Genomic DNA, 21,895 nt, shown 5'->3' on the forward strand with positions numbered 1-21,895 from the left:
GTGTGAACAGGGGGAGGGGCATTGGGGAAGAGAGAAAATAATCTTAAGCAGCTCCACACGCAGGGAGGAGCCACATGCTGAGCCCTATGTGGGGCTCATTTCTCACAACTGAGATCATGACCTTAGCCGAAATCAAGAGTCAGAGGACTAACTTGGCTGAGCCACCCAGGTGCCCTGAAATTGTTGACGCTGTTGTGTGGTCACTTTGGGAAGGTGGAGTCTGTCAGACTTCTTCAGTGAAGACACAGTTCTTGTTGTGAGTAATTTCTGCAGTGACATTTTGAGACTTCAGAATATTCTTTTTCCCATCAAGCACTCACCTGAAAGTTAACATCCATCGATCCTTTACTGAGTCAATTATTATATTTGTAGTTATAAAATAGTGATCTTCTGATTCCATCATTTCTTCTTCATCAGTTGGCATTCTTTTATGAATAAGAGCTTTTCCTCCCAGCCCTGGACCCAGCTCCTTTTTTTCTTTTTCTTTTTTTTTTTTTTAAAGATTTTATTTATTTATTTGACAGAGAGAGAGAGATCACAAGTAGGCAGAGAGGCAGGCAGAGAGAGGAGGAAGCAGGCTCCCTGCTGAGCAGAGAACCCGATGCGGGCCTCGATCCCAGGACCCTGGGACCATGACCCGAGCCGAAGGCAGAGGCTTTAACCCACTGAGCCACCCAGGCGCCCATCCTTTCTTGAGTTCAGTATGAACTCATGGATTATTTTGTATTCAAAGTGTGTTGTATTCCATTATTATCATTATTCGTATTGGTGCCAGATTGTTCCCAGTTTTGCTGGACCGTTAAGCTGCTTCCCAATCAAGGTGTGACTATTTGGAGGAGTTATCTTATCTGTGCCCCACTACACCTAGTTTCTCACTCCCTCTCTTTTTTTCTCCCAGTTCACTTGACTTTCTGTTCCAGCATAGTAAAATTTGGTTGCATTTCGTGTTTCTTTCCCCTCTTACATGTAAAGCTTGTGGTAATCTCTGTCTCCTAGTTGCGCTTTAGATGTGAATATAGGTGACTTTATTTGTCCTATTTGTTGATCTCTGATTTTTTATGTGGTGCAATTAGTATTTAGGTGGCTACAGTTATTTGATAGGAAATTGGAATTCCTCTATTTTAACTATTTTTGTGGCTTTCTAAAATGTGAAGTGTCTCATTTTCAAGTGAAGTTTTCATTTAAACACGATAATCAACAAGTAAACTTGGTTAAATATTTAGTAACGTATGAAGTATGTAATGCCTTTTGTCCCTAGACTCATTAGCTTCTAGCCAGAGCAATCTTTTTGAGTCTTTGGGTTTCTATAGCTTGGTTGTTCCACTTGCAGACCAACATCAGTCATTTTTCCCCATTGTCAGCCAATGCACCATCTACTAAGCCCTATCCACTTCATTGTCTACTGGGAGTAGAGAATTAGAAATTCAGACGACATTGGGTGCATTCAGGGTGGTATGGCCATAGACTCTTGGGAATTCCAGTAACATATCTTGTTAGACTTGGCTATGACATTAGAATAAATAGGACCAAATGAAACCTGAAGACCTTCTGGAGTTTTATTTAGGGCTTGATTTTCTCAGAATGTCTATTTGCTTAATAAATAGTCATTCTGCCTTATTTCCAGTTCTTTAGTAGTTTAGTTTACTACTACTACTGTCTAGTTTAGACAGTTAAGCTGGTGGTAAATACTCTAAAAAATATATTTTATGTAATGAGGGAGGCAAAAAGTGTTAAAAGGAAGATTGTCTCTAGAATCAGATTCCTTCTGTTAAAGTCTGGTCATGCTTATTGGCTGTGTAACTTTGAGTAGTTGCTTAACCTCTTTGTACTTTCATTTCTCACTTATAAAATAAAGATAATAGTGTCTTTTCTGCAGGTTTTGTGGATATTAAAAAATGATACCTGATGAATGATAGGACTGCACCTTGGTCTCGATAAACAATTACTATTACAGTTAATATAGTAGTTAAGAATATATGGATATTTACTCTGCTTAAGGAGCAGTAATCTTTGCTGGGATTGAGCCCTGCATTAGGCTCTCTGCTAGGCAGGGATCCTGCCCTGCTTCCCCTCCCCACCCCACCAGCCTCTCTGCCTACTTGTGGTCTTGTCAAATAAATAAAATCTTTAAAAAAATAAATAAACCTTTAAAGAAAATAAAGCAGGTCATCAGATCTTTAGGATAATCTATTTATGACCTAGTCTCCACATACCCTCTACCTTTTACCACCCCACAACCATCCTGAAATCAACATAAGCTCTAATGATAATTCGTTAAAACTGTAAGTTTACCATAGAGGGAACATAAATTATTATTTTTTAACTTATTCATGATTTAGCCATACAGTTTAAAAGGGACTGTTACAGGTAAATGCCCAAACAATATCAACTTTAAAGACTCTTTAAAGAACATTTTTTAAATGTACTATAGAAATGCACAGCTTGCCATGAAATGACATTGTTGTGGAATGAAATGTCCACTAGAGGGCATATTATGCCTTCATATAATTTTTTCATGCCAGTGTCAGGAAAGCCTCCTTCAAAGAAAGACTAAGATAGGAAAAGTCCAGTATTGCTTCCTGCAAAAATATGGTTCGGAAGAGAAAGAAACTGAAGCTGTACTATTAAAGGAACCATCATTGCATACCATGGTTTTATATTTGACAGTCTGCTGCTCAATTGGTTAGAAAATCAATTTGTATTATTGAGTCTTACTACCCAAGTTAGAATTAGAAGCTTCTTACTCCCTGACACAGAGTAATTTTCTTTTCTTGAAACTGTTTCTAAATGATTATATGCAGGTATAGAATCATACATGACTTCTCCCCACATACTTATTTTATTAACGAGTAGATTTGGAGTGCTACCTGCTTGAGGAGTGGCCTACACAAGTTACTTCAGTTTCAGTTCTCTAGACTTTCAATTTCCAAATTTGTAAAATGCGAATAAACCTATGGCAATATTATAGTGAATCTCAGCATTTAAGTGAATATTCTGTGTAAATGATAGAATCTGTGCACATGGTAAAGTGGGTTATCAGGCAACTGCTGTTGTTTTTGGCCGTAAAGGCACATGATGGGGGAGAATATAGGAACCTCCAGTTTCCTTCTCTCCTTTCTGATAGAATAGATTATTAGTTTATATTTACTTTTCTAAGGAGGGGTGGTGTGGCTCAGCCCATTAAGCGTCTGACTCTTGATTTCAGCTTAGTCTTGATCCCAGGTTTGTAGGTTCAAACCCTGTTTTGGGCTTTGCCTTGGGTGCAGGGCCTACTTAAAAAAAAAAAAAAAAAGTAATATATTTACTTTTCTGAACTAGCCATTGTGGCCAACAATGTGTATATTTTAAGTGGGCTACTTTTAAGATACTTTATTTTAGAGAATGTTCTAAAAATTAACTGTAGCTATTGCAAATACACCTATATGGAATTCATTCTACTGTGAGGTCTATTTTTATACAGTCATTGTCTTACATGCAGAACTGCTCTCTGTTTAAGAAAAATGAATGAGTACTGATTCCTGGCACTTTCATATTTTTTCAGGTTTTTGCAGAACTAATGGGTTTAATTGAATTAGGCATTGCTGTAGTCTGTTTTTACCAATAATTTTGGTCTTGAAATGGATAATATCAGAGTTGAAGTAATCAAGAGGTGGGCCAGATAATTATGACATTAAGGAAAGTTTGTGCATAAAATGTTATTATTATGTATCTGCCAGAAATAGTAAAGGCAATCTTAACTATTATGTTTATAGCCTTGCAGGGAAGTCTCAGTTGGCAATTTCAGCATTTAAAGTACAAGTGATTTCTAATCTTTGGTATAATTTTGGTAGAAATGCTTGTGAGCATAAGTAGAACACTCTTGGTTCAAAACAGGAAGCAAATATATTCAATATATGTTATTATATAATATTAGTGTATGTGTATATATTGTATTATACACACACACACACGGATATATAAATGATAATCTCTTCTTCACTGTAAATATTTGATTTTCATCACTTTCTCTCCCATCCTCCTGTTCTCTTAACTACTTAATTGATGGCCCTAGGGCTCCGTTGCTGGTCTGCCTGACCCTAAAAGTTGCAGTCACCCTTTTATATTTACCAGACTGCTGCTCTTTAAATCCTTTTGTCATCATAACATACTATGTATTTCTTGTATTTAAAAGGTTTTCTAATAAATACACCATATATAGATTTTTTTTCTCATTTTATGAATTTTATTGATAAGAATCCTCACAGAATACTTATCTCGCATGGAAACTATGATAAAAGGCTTTGGAATGTGTTAGATTCCAAGTCTGAGTCTCTGCTCTGCCATTTATTCTTCTTATGACCTTGGGCAATTCCTTTAATCCCAGAGTTGTTTCATCATCTGTTCAGTGAAGACAATCATTTTAATACACAGTTGCTAAGACAATCATTTTAATACACAGTTGCTAAGTGACTATTTCATATCTAACCTACTAATTTTAGAAACATTGCTATTGGTTTTGTTGTTGTTATCGTTACTGTTGTTTTTTATGGAGGTAGTCATATTTGAAATGTTAATTTTTTTCCCCCATAGATAACAGACAAGAGAGTGTCCAGAAGACATGCCATTCTTGAGGTGGTTGGTGGTCAGCTTCGAATCAAACCGGTATATATGTTATTCATGAATTGTTTTTAACTTTTTGCCTCTCACCTTTTTTCAGTTCCTGATTAAAGTGGCTTATTTCTAAGGTTATGGAAATAGGGAATGATGTCAGAATGAATATATCCTTATTTCTAGAGGATAATTGGGAGATAAATATCTAAACTATTTATTTATTTTCCTGTAAGGCAATGCTACATTTATCTAGTTAGAATTTCAGTGAAAGGGGCACCTGGGCGGCTCAGTGTGTTAAGCCTCTGCCTTCAACTCAGGTCATGATCTTAGGGTCCTGGGATCAGCTCTCTGCTCAGGGAGCCTGCTTCCCCCTCTCTCTCTACCTGCCTCTCTGCCTACTTGTGATCTCTCTCTCTGTTGAATAAATAAATAAAATCTTTAAAAGAAAGATGTATACATTATGACTGGGTATTACAACTAAGATTCTATAAGAAAGCCTATAACTATATAATGGTTTGTTTGAAGGAGGTGAAGTAGTGACTGAAGTCACTTAAATGTTACAGGATTGTACCTTAATAGATTTCTGTACCTCTGTGTGTAGAATTGAATAATTCTAAAATTTAGACCTTATTAAATTTTAGGGTTGCATAAATAATTTTAATTTGAAAGTTCTTATTGAGGACTAACATTTTAATTGCTTGCTTTATAGTTTAAGCACTGATATAGGAATATCCGCTTCTGAGGATATACTATGTGATTATTCCTTTCCATTTGCACAGTGTGTTGTATAGGAGAATAGAATATGTGTACGAGGGTCCATCTGTTTTGGACTAGATACTGTGGTGGTAAAATTATTATGGAATGAAATTCATTAATTTGTAATATTTTTAAACCTATTTGTATTTTCATCTCATATATGTACAGCTGCCTTTATTTATCATTAGTTCTTTCTTTTACATGTAAAGTACTTTTATTATCCTATGTTGAGCTGTTTCCAAGCATGAGAAGTATCCTTTTAATTCTGGCATTGGAAAAGTTTTGAATAAAGCTGAATTTACCCCATCTTGATTAAATAGATACTTGTAAAAAGGTTTGTATATCATTCTGCATTGTCTTATCTTGAAAAGTGCTGATAGCTGCAGTCATCTCTCCTGTGGGAGCCCCTTTATTTACCATTAGCTGTTCATCTCTGAATCCTCTCCAACTATCCTCTTCTTAGATGACTTTCTACATCATAAACTTGTTTAATATAGGAACACTGACCCATCTTTGTATCTTTAGTATCTAGCGTAAGCTGAGCACATCATAGGTACTTAATTCATATTTGTGAATGCATGAAGAAATGCTGCAGTGAGAACTATATGTGGCACTTTTAAAAGTGGAGATAGCATGAATTTTTACAAAATTATGTTAGTCCTAGCACATAATTTCTAACACTATTTCCATGAACAACTATGACCTAAAATAAACAAGTTTATTTTTATTGTTATTGAAGCAAATTGAGGTAGAGAATATAGGAATTCTCTAAATTCCCATCCTGACTTTTCTGATAAAGCATATCATTACTTGATATTTACTTTTTTCAAAATAGTAATTACAGCAAAAATACACATGGCTCCTCAAAGAATACCTACAACTGAATACTTACAACATTATTTAGATTTACTACTCTCTATCATTGACATTAACGAAATGGAGACCTTCTGGTGAGTATGTACTTTTTGGAAAATGTAACATCTAAATAGTCCTTGATGATTAGATTTCTAGTTATTTTTGATACCAAAGCAGGGAATATAGCTCCTGCAAGTAGGTTTGTAGACTTTTCTAGATTTGCATTATTAGTATTCAAATCCTACTACGTATACATATATCACAGAAATTAATCAATAAGCCAAGACTATTCTTTAGTCAACTTATAAGCCAGATCCTTGGTTTATACCTGTAATTCCTGATATTTTCGAAGCTTTGTTTTTGTTTCAAATAATATCTGCAAGATTTGTCGTAGCAGAAGAATTGTAGACAATGACATGATCCATTTTGAGAACTCAGCACATTTATTTGTAAGCAGATTAATCAGCTGAATTGTGAAGAATTGAATAACTATGAGATTTCTTTTTACATTTTTATTTACTCAGTGCTAAGAAGAAACCCTTCTTAAAACAAAAGTTACACAGCATTAAATTTTTTATGTATACAAGGTATGCCATTTGGGAAACCATCATTTTTACTAAAGCGTTAATATTGAAAAACTTACATATATTTTTTTATCAGTGTTAATCAATCAGGACATTTATATTTTAAAAACTAGAATTTTTTCCAGATTGGCTTAATAAAGATACTTAACTGGAGTTGTGTCTATACTTGGATGAAAAGTATTCAGATATATTTTGATCTTCTATGACTATTCAAAAAAGTAGTAATAATATAAGTATACTTAAAACTTTGTTAATGGAAAATTCTTTCTTTGAGTTAAACTTTATTTTTTGTGAAATGGGTCAAATTTCTACATGGAGTTTAACAATTTTTAATTAAAAGAAGGTATCTTTTAGAGAACACCTTTCTTCTTTATTTACTTGGTCTGTAATTAGACTGTACTAATGCAAAACAACTATAGGAAGTCAATAAGTATCTTTTGAGTATCACAGGGTTGTAGATACAAAATTAGAAGCTAGAGCCAAAACTCCTCATGACATTATAGATATGAAACTAAAATTTGTTATAATTATTTATTTACACCTTTGTTTATACTTTTCTTTTAAATGTTATTTAATATAACTTATGAACTTTCTAGTAAGTGTAATCTTATATACTTGGGAGAAAGATAAATATTTTTTACCCTTTTTTTGGTAGCATTATTTTTGACAGCATAGAATATTAAGGCCTTCTGAAGAATGCATAATATTATATAGTCAGCAAGTTGTCAAATGGGATTTAGAACTGAGGTTCTTTGAAATCTATCTAAGATTTGTTTGTTGTTGTTTTATTTCCCATTATATTTCCCAACTCCGGATTCTTTTGCCATTTGGTATTCTCTTCTATAAAAAAAATTTCTTGAAGTTAAAAGTAACTTGATTTTTCTTCACAAGAAAAATCACAATTTTTTTTAAAGAGTTTATTTATTTATTTGACAAACAGAGATCACAGGTAGGCAGAGAGGCAGGCAGAGAGAGGGGGGAAGCAGGCTCCCTGCTGAGCAGAGAGCCTGACATGGGGCTCCATCACAGGACCCTGAGATCATGACCTGAGCTGAAGGCAGAGGCTCAACCCACTGAGCCACTCAGGCACCCCCACAAGAAATTTTTGTGCCTTCAGTTGAACAGAATTTTACAACTGAAAGCAATCTTGGGTTCAGTCTTATGTATGTGGGAATTTGATTTGGGCCAGAGCTGGCATTGCTTATCATTGGACAAGATGACTTTTCATCAAGAAATGGTACTGGGAGAGTATGTTATTTGTCTGAGGGAAAAAAATTAGATCCCTATCTCAAACTATACATACAAATCAGTTTTAGGTGGTTTAAATGTGAAAATCAAAACTATAAAACTCTTGGAATATATGGGAAAAAATCTTGGTGGCCTTAAAGGAGGGAAGTGGGGGGCACCTGGGTGGCTCAGTGGGTTAAGCCTCTGTCTTTGGCTCAGGTCATGATCCCAGTGTCCTGGGATTGAGCCCCGCATCGGGCTCTCTGCTCAGCAGGGAGCCTGCTTCCCCCCTCTCTCTGCCTGCCTCTCTGCCTACTTGTGATCTCTCTCTGTCACATAAATAAATAAAATATTTAAAAAAAATAAAGGCGGGAATAGTTTTAAAATAAGCTATAAAAAGAAAGACTGAAAAAAAAAATCCTATTACAGGGGCACCTGGCTGGCTCAGTCGGTTAAGCATCTGCCTTTAGCTCAGGTTTAGATCCTGGGATCCTGGGATTGAGCCCTGCATTGGGCTCCCTGCTCAGTGGAGAGTCTGCTTCTCCTTCCTTCTGCTTTCTGCTCCCCCTGCTTGTGCGCGCTCTCTCTCTGTCAAATAAATAAATAAAATCTTTTTAAAAATCCAGGTACATTAAAATTAAGAACCTTTGCTTATCAAGGATTATAATGAAAATGATAAGTGTAACAGGAAGAAGTTATTTAAAACACATATAATTGACAAAGAAATTATATCCAAAATATATAGCAAATGCCTTCAATCAGTGAGAGAAAGATAAACAATCCCGTAGAAAAATGGGCTGAAGACTTGAATGGCACATTATAGAATTGGAAATCTGACTGTAAACATGGAAAAGGTACTCCGCCCTCTTATTAAATAGAGAAATGTAACTGAAACTGCAGTGAGATACTAAAACCCAACAGATTGCAAAAATGAGAAGTCTAAGAATTTGAAGTGTTAATGAGAATGTAGAAGAAGTAGAATAGTTATAAAATTTGGGTGGGAGCTTAAATGTTGCAGCCACTTTAGAGAGTAGCTTGACTTATTTCCTAAAGATGAAGGAATGCATTCCCTACAAGTCAGACCTCACACACACATATGTACTAATGGATGTGTACAAGAACCTGAAGGGCAAAATTGCTTATATCATAGCAAAAACTAGACACAACATTAATTTCCATCGACAATGGAATTGATAAATATATTGTGATATATTCATTTAATGAAATATCCTACAACAATGAAGATAAATTATAGTGAAAACATAAATATGGATTAGAGTTGGAACATGATAATGATAAAAGCAACCTTGGAAGAATATATACAGTATAGCTTCATTTATATAAGATTAAAAATTCTACAAAATAAAACATTACATTCACTGTCATAACCTTAGGTGATAAAACCATGAAGAAAATTGCCTACGGAAGTGACAAATACAACAATTGGTATAATAATTATCTCTGAGGAACTGAGAAGAGACTGGGATATGGAAAGACTCGAAAGGGACATCAAAAGTTAATACACATTTTCGGAAACTGTGTGGTGGGTCCACACATAGTATCTAACATGTATTATGTTTTTAAAAAATTATTATGGAATCCTTATGACATGAAGAAGGTGTAGAGAATAGTATGGTGTGGTTGCAGTTCCTTCTGTAATGCCAAACTACCAAACATTGGAAGGCATGAAAAAGTGTATTTTTTTTAAAGATATGTACAATTCTAGTACTAGAATTTGATTTTGCATTTAGAACAATATTTAATTGGGTTTTGAATTTTATCCCACAAATTGTTTATACCATACCAGTTGCAGGAAAACTGCTTCTTGGACTTGGTGATGTATGCATAGGTCCTTTGCTTTATGTAATGCTTGATTTCTTTTTTATGTTAATGTAATTTCAACAAAATGCCTCTCTCCTTGAAATTATATTTATTTATTTATTCTGATTTATACAGCTGCTTATTGTACCTGTACCTTCAAGGTGCGATTTAGAGAAATTTAGAAAAATTCTAAACTGACCTTAATTGTGAATGGAAATGTTAAGGTCTTAAAAATAATGAGGTAGGGGCACCTGGGTGGCTCAGTGGGTTAAGACGCTGCCTTCGGCTCAGGTCATGATCTCAGGGCCCTGGGATCGAGTCCCGCATCGGGCTCCCTGCTCAGCAGGGATCCTGCTTCCTCCTCTCTCTCTCTCTGCCTGCCTCTCTGTCTACTGTGATCTCTCTCTGTCAAATAAATAAATAAAATATTTAAAAAAAAATAATGAGGTAGACGAGTGACTAATAATTCATTAATTTTACCTTAATGTGTGCTAAATATCATTTATTCTCTGTTCTCTAATCAGTCACAAATAAATTGGTCTTCTAAAGCAGGCTATGTATGCAACTGTGATAAAATTTTGAGACAAGTTTTACTTTAAAAAGTTTTTGTAAACTTCTTTAAATGAGTTAGAGCAAATGTTTTGTTACAATCCTTTCTGTAGGTTGTGTACTCCTCCAAATTATGTTTAAGTAATTAAATATTTTTCTGCTTTCCTTCAAATTAGAATTCCAATCAAATAGAAATGTAACTTTGACAATGATTGATGAATGCAATTAGGGCATTTACTAATTTGTACTTTTAAATTGGATGAATTTGTCTTTTTTTCCTCTAACATTTCCTTTTAAAAAAGCTCTAGCTTTCAGCAGTTCTTGGAAATAGTGCATGAGGAGATAATGTTAGCTCATGAGGAGATGATGTTAGCTTTTTTGTGTGTCATTTAAATTTAATCTACTGTCTGGTATCAGCAGGAGAAAATGTATTATAAAGGCAAAGCGACTACTGTGCTGTCTGTAAATCACTGCATCACCAGTGGTTAGTTATGTCCTCTGGGTAAATTCATAGCTGTCAATGCTTTTATTTCATTTTAAGAAACTCTTTTTGTTTCTTGGGTGATTGAGGGAGTAGTTCTATAACTACATGTAAGTTGCAAAGGATTAGATATGTTTTTGCCACTTGGTGTTAATCTTCAAAATATACATCTTTGGGGTGACTGTGTTTTTTCTTGGCGTAGTAAAATTCCTGAGTTGTGATTGTTTTTCTTCCTCAGAAATTATGAGTATACTTGGAAAATGGCTATAAAATACTGCAATAGCTCTTCCACAGCTCATTTTGTTAAAAAGAAGAAGAAGAAAGAAAGAAAGAAAAAAAAAATGCCTTCCAAATTAAATAAAAGAAAACATTGAAAATAAGAGGAACTTTTTGGGGTGGTGCACATCAATCATTTAATGTTTATGATAATTATAAGAGAAAGCTATGGAAAATTAATTTGTATTTTAGTTCCATTTCTTCAGGGATAATGCATCCTTTGCACCACTTCTAAAATTGTAACATAATATATTTAAGTTTGCACTTATAATCCTATGGATATGTTATAAGGCACTTCCCAAAAATATGCTTCTCATATAGGTGGATCATATCTTTTTATTCACTGTGAATTTAGGTTTGCCAGTATTTTGCCTGTCCTTATCTGCTTTTAGAATCAAAGTTAACTTAGCCATACTGAAGGAATTGGAGAGCTTTCCATCTTTTTCTGGTCTCAGGGAGACTTGAATATTCAGAAAAAATTTAAATCCATTTAGGTCTGGGTTGGGGAAAGATCAGAAAGATTTTTAATTACTGATTATATTTTTAAAAGATAGGTCTAATTCAAAAAGACACACACTCACTTTTTTGTTTTTAAGTAAGTTTGGTGTATATTCTTTAAGATCATTGTCAATTTTGGCCATATTTACAAATACATTGCCATGAAATATTTGTAGTATTCTGCCAAGTTTTATGTGTACTTATGTCATTGTTTTCATTCCAAAATTTGTGTGTGTGTGTGTATCTTTTCCCTCTTTGTTTATTAATATTGCTAAGCTTTTGTCTTCTTCATAACTTTTAGAAAACTATCCTTTATTTTGGTCTTCATGTCAGTGTGGCTTTTTAGTTAGAGTATATATAGTTGCTTTTGGTTTTGTTTCTTTATAGAGGGAGAGGGGGCAGGAAGCAGAGAAAGAGGGAGAGAGAATCTTAAGCAGGCTCTATACCCAACATGGAGCCCAGCAGGGGGCTTGATTTCATAACTCTAAGATCACAACCTGAGCCAAAATCAAGAGTCGTTATGTTTAACCAACTGAGCCACCCAGGTGCCCTGAAGCATTCGTAGTTTGACATAGATTTTAAAAACTTATTCAATGAGTAATATTTATTTAGGTTTAAATTATAGGATCATAATTTTAAAAAATAATAAATTATAGGATCAAGTATTAGGTTAGTTATAGGAATGTCATTTTTGCTCTTGGTTCTGGAATCCCTTGTATGAACAATTTTAGGAAAAGAAAAAGATGATCATGGACCACATACATTGGTTCACTTTCTCTTTGGATTTGCTAAATACCAAATGTTTTACTGCTTAAAATTTAAATGTTAAGTACATCCAACTGAGTAAAAAATACTGAAAATGAATGTTTCTTTGGCTTTGGGTTTGTAATGCCTTATTAAAGGAATGTAATTAGTTTCCTTTTTTAAAAAGCATTTTACTTTTCCTACCCTTAGAATATTATGCCTTTGTATTTAACATCTTGACCTTTGAAAATTTAGGACTGTTGGGGCACCTGGGTGGCTCAGTGGGTTAAGCCTCTGCCTTCGGCTCAGGTCATGATCTCAGGGTTCTGGGATCGAGCCCCGCCATCGGGCTCTCTGCTTAGCAGGGAGCCTGCTTCCTCCTCTCTCTCTGCCTGCCTGTCTGCCTACTTGTGATCTCTATCTGTCAAATAAATAAATAAAATCTTAAAAAAAAAAAGAAAATTTAGGACTGTTGTTAATTTAATGTTGTTTAGAGATTCATCTGAATCTTTAAAATACTTAGGAATAAGAACATGATCTTATCTTAGCCTATTAGAAGCAAGCCTCATTTGTAGAACATTCAAGGCTCAGGCAGAAGCTATGGATATTTCTGTCCCAACTCTTGTCCTTCCTGCTACTCAGCATTCCAGACCCTGATGATTGTGGTGCACTCAAGGAAGGGGAGGCTTCATTTAAAAGTCTGAGGAATAACGGAACAATTTTCAAGCCCAACAGTGTACACAAGCTTAGAATCTGGTGGTTTGTCCTGCCTCAAAAACTCTAACCATGAGCCAGAGCCACTCTGGGAGATAAATTAGGAGTGGTTGAGAGCATAATGAAAGGTTTATAAACATTGTTTAAATTACAGCTTGATTTTTAAAAATCAAACATTCACAGTTCTTTTTAGCAATATGGTGTTACATAAATATGGTGTTCCGTTGCCTGTTCATTCTTATGAAGTCTTATATGTAATTTGTAAAATAACTCTGACCTGTAAAATGATTGCCTAACAAATTTGTAAAGTCTCTTTTTAAATTTCTGTTTCTGCTCTTTATCTCCAAATTTTATTTCACTCCTTTCTTTTAACAGATTTAAAGGAAATAGAACTGTTTTCAATTGCAGATACACATAGGAAAAATTTACGGCCAGATCTTCATGAAATTAAATTGCCAGAACTGGATAGATTGTATTCATTATAGCTTTCAACATTGTCTTTTTTTTATTTTTAATTTGGGCATGTAGGCAACAATGCTTATTTTTTATTGGCAGCTTTTGTTTTAATGCTCTGTTTTCTTTATTAGTCTATGTTAGAAAACTCCTCAGTGAAGAGCAAAAACAATCCAAACAAGCTATGTTGTTTGCTTGAGAGATTTAATCAAAGTCTCTCTTCCTATAATATCTCATTTTTTTTACTCATAGTAAGAATTTACTGGAAGAAAATAAATATGAAAGAGATTAGCCATTTTCAAGGAATTAGTGAATTATGGATTTGTAAGTTGGGGGACTCAGTTTCCATACTGAGAATTATTTTTTGTGTTTCTCCTTCTAATGTCTGATGGTCCCTCTTAAAGCAGAAATATCTTCTAACGAGTTAATTGATAACTTTGCTTTTTTCTTTGATTCCTACAGAAGTGAGAGGTATGTTTTAGCTCCTTCTCATTTTTATAGGAGAGATAATAGATAATAATTATATATAGATAATAATTATATTATTATCTAGATAATCTAGATATATCTATAGATAATAATTAGATAATATAGATATTATTATCTATATAATCTAGATAGATAATAATTATATATAGATAATTATTGTATAGATAATAATTATTGTACTTATAAGTATAAGATTTATTAGACTTTTAATCTAAATTTGCAATGAAATTGTTTTGATACCCAAGTTTTGGATCAGTTCATGTTAGTTGTATTTTTCTCATAATTTAGAATTTTATCCCTATTTTTTTGTTGTTGTTGTTAGATACACACAAATCCATGTTTTTATCAGTCTTCCGAGAAGAGCCAGCTCTTACCCTTGAAGAGAAATCTATGGCGCTGGTTGAATCCTGGAGACAGTTTTTCTTTGCTAGTTGACAAATACATTTTCTCTGTTTCCTCTACACCCTGTGAAGCAGAAATGGAATGTACTTTAAGGTAAGATTGCCTGATGAAATTAGATCAAGTAATAGTAATTGTAACCTAGGGGTGGCTCGATTGGTTAAGTGTCTGCCTTTGTTTCAGGTCCTGGGATGGAGCCTAATGTTCGACTTCTTGCTCAGTGGGGAGCCTGCTTCTCCCTCTCCCTCTGCCACTCCCTCTGCTTGTGCTCTCTCTCTGTCAAATAAATCAATACAATCTTAAAATTTTTCTTAAATAAAAGAATTTTTTAAAAAATGGTAATTGTAACCTAATTCCTCAGCCATCCACAAATGCTTCAGTAGAAACCATTCTAGGATTAAACTATGTTGCAGTTTAGGAGTTACATGGGGTATGTATGGTATATGTGTTCGTGTGTGTTTCTCTAGCAAATATTTGACATTGGAAACCTACACCTCAATAGTGATTGCTCGCATATGTGGTGTCTTTTACCATTGTGTTCAGAACGTATTTCCCATCTAATAGTAACCAGGATAGGTAATTTGAAACCAAGTACATTTTCTTAATATTTTCTTTTAGCTTTTTAAATTTTATTAAGGTATTTAATCCCTCTGGCTTAGTATAACTCCTTGTAAAAATAACAGAAAATATAGAATTGGGAAACTGAGGACATGAGGTATTACAATAAACATCTAATGTAAAGTTAATATTAATACACTAGTTTTGTTGAGGCAGTCATTAGCAGATTATTTGCCACTGTTTCGGCTTTTTTTTTTTTTTTTAAAGATTTCATTTATTTATTCAAGAGAGAGTATGGGTGTGTGAGAGAGAGAGAGAGAGAGAGAAGGAGCAGGGGGAGAGGTGGAGGGAGAAGCAGACTCCCGGCTGAGCAAGGAGCCTGATGCAGGGCTCGATCCCAGGACCTGGAATCATGACCTGAGCCGAAGGCAGACGCTTAACCAACTGAGCCACCCAGGTGCTGTCAGTTTTTAAATTATAGTCTACATAAACTGGACTAACAGAAGTAGATGGACAAAAGTGTACAGAATGTGTTCTGTGATTTCAATAGTCTTAAATTAAAAATCAGTAACAATAGGGGTGCCTGGCTGGCTCAATTGGTAGAGCATGCAGTTCTTGATCTTGGGGTCATGAGCTCGAGCCTCATGTTGGGCATAGAAGTTACTTTAAAAAAAATCAATAACTATAAAATAGAAAATCTCCCAAAATTTAGAATTAAACACACTTCTAAATAACTGTTAGGTCAAAGAGAATCACAAGGGGAATTAGAAAACATTTTGAAAAAAATAAATCTGAAAACAAAATAAAAATTTGTGAGATGAACCTAAAGTAGTTCTTAGAGGGAAATTTGTATTAAATGCCTGTATTAGAAGAAAGCTGTAAGCCCAGTGATCTGTGTTTCTACTTTAAGAAGATAGGCAGACAGGAGCAAATTAATCCCAAAGCATAATTCCCAAAGAATAACTTAATTGCTAAAACAGTCTTTAAAAAGAAGAAGAGTTTTTTGCACTACCCGGGGGAGGAGGGTCCCTGTGGCGTTCTGCATGAATGCCCTGTGGGGTACCTAGCACCCCGCCAAAGCCATCAGAACAAACTTCCTGCTGGATTGAGGGATTCCTGTTCTAACTGAAAGGGAAACTTTCACAATGTCTGGAGCCCCTGATGTCCTGCAATGAAGGAAGAGGATGTCCTCAAATTTCTTGCAGCAGGAACCCAGTTCGTTGGCACCACCCTTGACTTCCAAATGGAACAGTATATCTGAAAAGGAAAAGTGATGGCATCTACATCATAAATCTGAAGAGAACCTGGGAGAAGCTTCTGCTGGCAGCTCGTGCCAATGTTACCAGTTGATGTCAGTGTCATATCATCCAGGAATATTGCCCAGTGAGCTCTGCTGAAGTTTGCTGCTGCAACTGGAGCCACTCCTGTTGCTGGCTGCGTCACTCCTGAAACCTTCACTAACCAGATCCAGGTAACTTCTGGTGGTCACTGATCTAAGGACTGGATCCTCAGAGAGGCATCTCACGTTAACCTGCCTTTCTACCACCGCTCTGGGTAAGGCAGACTTTCCTCTGCACTATGTGGACATTGCCATCCCTTGCAACAAGGGAGCTCAATAGTGGGTCTGATGTGGTGAATGCTGGCATGGGAAGTTCTGTGCATACCTGGTACCATTTCTTGTGAATACCCTTGGGAGGTCGTGCCTGAGCTCTGCTTCTCCAGAGATCCTCAAGAGACTGAAAACGAATAGCAGGCCTGTTGCTGGACCTATGACCAACGAGGGATTTCAGGGTGAGCAAATGCTCCAGCTTCTGAGTTCACTTCTACTCGGTGTGAAATTGCAGACTGGTCTGGAGGTGTGCAGGTGCCCTCTGTATCTGTTCAGTTCTTGCTAAAGACTGGAGCGCTCAGCCTGCCAGTGAAGATTGTCTGCAGCTCCCACTTCTCAGGCCACTGAATAGGTAGGAACAACCACTGAGTGGTCTTAAGGTGCTCTTCCACAAAGGCAAACAAAATGAAAATAAGGTTGATGGAAAATAAACAGTTCCTAAAAGTTGAAAAAAAAAAAAGAGTTGGAGGATTCACACTTCCCAATTTCAAAACCTACTACAAAGCTACAGTAATGAAGACAGTATGGTACTAGCATAAAGAAAGACATATAGATCAGGGAAATAGAATTAAGGGTCCAGAAATAAAGCCCCTACAGTATGACCAACTGATTTTTGGCAAGATTGTCAGGACAATTAAATGGGAGAAACAGTAGTCTTTTCAACAAATGGTGTTGGGATAACTGGGTATCCACTTGCAAAAGAATGCAAAAGAATGTACTTCACACCATATAAAAATGAACTTAAAGTGAATCAGAGACCTAAATATTAGAGCTAAAACTGTGAAATTAGGAAAAAATACAGGTGTAAATCTTTGTGACTTTGGATTAGGCAGTGGTTTCTTAGAACACCAAAAGCACAAAATGTGGTACAAATGGAATTACATGATTTGTAGCCTTCTGAGTTTGGCTTCTTTAAGATTCATCCATGTTGTTGTGTATCAGTGGATTATTCCTTTTTATTTCTGAATAGTATTTCCAACTTAACAAATGTTCAAAAAAGTACATTTGTTGGCTTGTCTTTATGTATGAGTAGTAAATAATAATCCGTCAACTTTGGATGATCTTACTGCACTTTGCAGCCAAGTGGGAGGTAGCTGGTTCTGCTAGTATGTTCCACATGTGACCTTGGATGTTCTTGTGTCAGAAGAGTTAGCTTCCGACTGGACTACAGGTTTGGGGAGATTTCACAAATGGCTATACTGGCCAGAACTCCAGTAGCAACTGCATGTGAACATGACAGCAGGATCTTATTTTTTTCTTCAAAAGCCATACGAGCTTATCTGTTATTCTCACAGTTTGCATTTCTCTTGGGGTGCTGGGTGGCCATCTTAACTTTTATGGGCTGTCGAGACAAATAACTGAGTAAGGACAGAGCTCTTAAGCCTTAAGAGAGATGGTTACTATCCATCTCATAAATACCTAGTGGTTTCTAGGCTGATCATTTGGAAAGATAAATGTATTTTTTGAAGAACATATTTTAGTCTATATATTTTATTCTGTGCTATCATCTGCTTTTTTCATCTGTCTTGCTAAGGCCAAGAGAAGGAGCACAATTCATTAGTTAGATGTACTTAGGAGAATTACATTTATAATGGCATGGTGTAATAGAAATGTTTTAATGATTATTTTATTTTATAGAAATAGTCAAATGCTTGATGAAGATAATATACCGAATGAAACACCAAAATCTTTCTCCGTTCACTCGCCTGATGAGACAACTGGTGCCCCACAGCTGGAAAGAAGTACAGAAATAGCTAAGGCCCAAACTACTTCTGCAAATAGTGAGGTGAGAAATTTAAGATCTCATCCATTTTTAACATACTCCTTATTTCAAGGAGAGAAAAGACAACTGAAGTGAACTATATCATGACAATATTACCGGCATTGCTGCTTTTAGGTTAAGCTGTACGGAATATCACAGTAGTCCACAGTGTCAACTAATAGAGATAATGAATTTCTTTCTTTGAGAAATTTGAGTAATTCAGCCCATACTTGCAGATAGGTTTTTTTAATGGTAGTTTCCTGCAAAGTAAATAATTTTATAATTTCATTAAGGTTGCACAATTATTTTTAATAATTAAGATATAGATGTCTTTTTAGTGTTTCCTAGGTGAATGTAGAGACCATAGTAAGCAACAGTCAAATCCTGAGCAGAGGAGAAGAATCCTTCCAGCATGGATGTTAACAGAAAATCTCGGTGACCAAAACCTTTCAGCAACAATCAGCAAGAGGGGTAGGTTTTGTTTTGAAAACATTAAGCAGAATTTGGAAGTTTTTCTGAACAAATGGAGATAGACTAGTGATTGCGTAAGTGTATCACTTAGCCTAACATTTCTTTAGATGTGGACATGAAGTCTAACTTAAAACATAAGCTATTGCGTTATGTCATTTATCATACACCATCCTGCTAATTACCTTTGATTTATGTGCCAGATTTATGTGCTGGTAATGTAGATTTTCAAACATACCTGTTGGTGTCATGTCAGTGATAAAAGGTCAGCACAGTTTTCAGCACAGCTTTCTAAATTAATTTAATTAAATTAAAAACTGCCAGGCACACATGATTACGTGCTGGAGGAGTCAAAGAAGAGGACCTCTGTCCCAGTATAGCTCACTGTCATGGCAGATACCATGGGGATTGCTGCTGGCCATTCCCATTGAAGACTATAATGTTCACTGCATTGTTGTAGTCTTTTATTTGCAACTTTGTAGCCATCTTGGGTGTAGTTTCTATTGACTGCTTGTTTTCTTTCTTTCTTTCTTTCTTTCTTTTTTTTAAAGATTTTATTTATTTATTTGACAGAGAGAGAGAGAGATCACAAGTAGGCAGAGCAGCGGGTGGGGGTGGGGGAGCAGTTGGGAAGCAGGCTCCCTGCTGAGCAGAGAGCCCGATGCAGGGCTCTATCCCAGGACCCTGAGGTCATTTCCTGAGCTGAAGGCAGAGGCTTAACCCACTGAACCACCCAGGCACCCCTGTTTTCTTTTATATGGGTCACATTTTCTGTTTATTCTCAAGTTCAGTAACTTCCTATGGGATATTGGATATTATGAATGATATATTATAGAGATTTTTTATTTTATGTTCGTCTGAAGAAATATTTTTGTTTTAATAGTGATTAATTTGGCCTACTAGGCAATCTTCTTCTAATAGGCACTAATTTGGACCCTGCCCGCTCTTTCCCCTGCTGCAGTCACCAGCCACAGCCTCTGCTTAGTCCTAGCAGCTTCCATCTGCTGCTTGTCCTTCCACATGTGGCTCAGCAGCCAGTGAAGGACTTGGGTCAGTTTTAAATGTAAATTTTGGTTCATGGCCCTCTGAGGCTTCCTAACTTTATAACTGCTCTACCAAACCTCAGAGTCTGTGCTCTGGCCGGTTAAACCAATAAGGCTGTTTTCTGCCACCTGTGGATTGGGAGATGCCCTGGGTGGATGGGGAGGGGGAAGCTACAGATTCACAAACCGGCTTATACTTAATTTTTCCAGTTCTGCCTTTTCATCACTCTGCAATGCCTTCAAATAGCTGTTTTTTAATATTTTGTCCAAAATTTATACTGGTTTTATTTGGCATGAATAGTTCAGTCACACTACTCTGCCATTGTACCCTGAGCAGAACTGAATACGTGCTGGAGTTGACTGTTACTGCTCTCACTGCTTCTCATATTCAGCATCGTGGTCATAGAAGCAGTCTCAAGATTTGGATCACATATGTTATATACTAAACATTCCTTATTTAATTCGAGTTTGGAATTTCGTAGGATCAGAGTGACCTCTTGGGAAAAGTAGGTTATATATTATATATTGTGAGAGATGTGATCTGGAGAATTTTCATATATAAACCCAAGATTTCCTGGTAAGAATTTTATTCCAGTATAGTGGTTTTCAAACCTCCACCACCCACCATTACATATGTAACATTTTTATCAGTAACATTTCTCATTAAGTGCAGTAATTCCTCAGTTTGCAGGAAGGAAATGGGGAGTGGTGAATGGTGGTGGAGATGGGGTAGCTAGCACTTTCTCTCAGTAGACCAGTTTCTCAAATATAGAGAATAACTTCAATTGACTAAAGATTGGAACAATGTCAGCTGCCTCCCTGCAAGCAAGTCCTTTTCTTTCAGAGTTGTTCTGCGCGGTAACTGCTTCTGTGCTACCACTATTAGCTTGCTTATAATAGTCCAAAATACATTTTGCTTCAAATTAAAAATAACTATTAACTTTCACTAGCCAGAAGTACCCTAATAAAATATGAAGCACCTTTTTGAGTACTTCACCTTAAAAATGCAAAGGATAACAATTTGCCATTGATTTGGATAAGAATATTATGTAATACATGATGTACTTAAAATGCTAAAGCTTCAAAATAAGATAGAAAAATGTTTGGATTCTACATGTCTTCTTTCTCATAAGCAGACTTTGGGGGTACATGTAAGAGAAAACTTAGGTTACTTAATTCCTTTAGAAATAGAAAGAGTGAGAAATACACATAGGAATAGTTTAGCACTTGAATCTAGCTAATTAAAAATCAAAATAATTTGACTTTTTCTGCCCTGTACTTTATTATCATTGTTGTTGTTTTATTTGTTTGTTTAAGTAATAAATCATCCAGATCAATAGACCAATGCTAGAGATTTTAAAAAATCAATTTCTAGGATGCATTTTGGACTCATTTAGAAGTAGGTTACTTTCCTATGTCTTTTACATTTTTTAGTACTATACTTTGTTCATTGATACCTATTTAGATTATCTGATTAACTTGATACTTTGGAACCTTTTGTGTCACTAGGTACAAAACAGATAACATGAACTGATGTTAAATGCCTTATCCAGGATCATGTAATAAAGGCCAGAGCCATAATTGAGACCTAGCTCTGTGTGACTTTAAAGCCCACATGCTGAGCTGTGTCACTATGCAGCCACCTAAATTTACCTTTTCTGAGTTGTGGTGTTTTTATGCTTTTTTGTTTTAATATGCCCTTGCATGCTCTCCTAGATCTCTTCTTAGTTTAATTCTTGATTTAATCCATAAATATATCTGAATTTTTGCTGTGATTAGGCTGTCCTTTTTGTTTCTCAGCCAATATAGTTCTAGTTTATTTTCTGGGTTCCCAGATACTAGCCATTGGATGTTATCATGAGTTTCTCAGGCTTGGGCTAAAATTTTCCTCATGTCCCTTAGTGATTCACAAGTGAATATATTTGGGCATAGGCTTTCAGAACTTCTTTTCTCTTGGCTTCCAGTCATTTCTGTTCCCTTAGCCTCCTAGGCTCCAGGACAAGTCATAATTTCTGGGCT

General features: G+C 35.6%; 1 protein-coding gene across 1 annotated transcript in view; it reads left to right on the top strand.

Annotated features, from left to right (window-relative positions):
* The window catches only part of APLF (aprataxin and PNKP like factor), a 78,493-nt gene that overhangs the window by 10,705 nt on the left and 45,893 nt on the right, over nucleotides 1–21,895 (top strand). The window contains exons 2-5 of the mRNA XM_032352305.1: nucleotides 4,570–4,641; nucleotides 14,360–14,532; nucleotides 18,242–18,389; nucleotides 18,704–18,836. Coding sequence (XP_032208196.1) covers nucleotides 4,570–4,641; nucleotides 14,360–14,532; nucleotides 18,242–18,389; nucleotides 18,704–18,836 — 526 coding nt within the window. The remainder of the gene's footprint in view (nucleotides 1–4,569; nucleotides 4,642–14,359; nucleotides 14,533–18,241; nucleotides 18,390–18,703; nucleotides 18,837–21,895) is intronic.

The sequence above is a fragment of the Mustela erminea genome, chromosome 7, assembly GCF_009829155.1.
Source record: "Mustela erminea isolate mMusErm1 chromosome 7, mMusErm1.Pri, whole genome shotgun sequence".
NCBI lineage: Eukaryota > Metazoa > Chordata > Mammalia > Carnivora > Mustelidae > Mustela > Mustela erminea.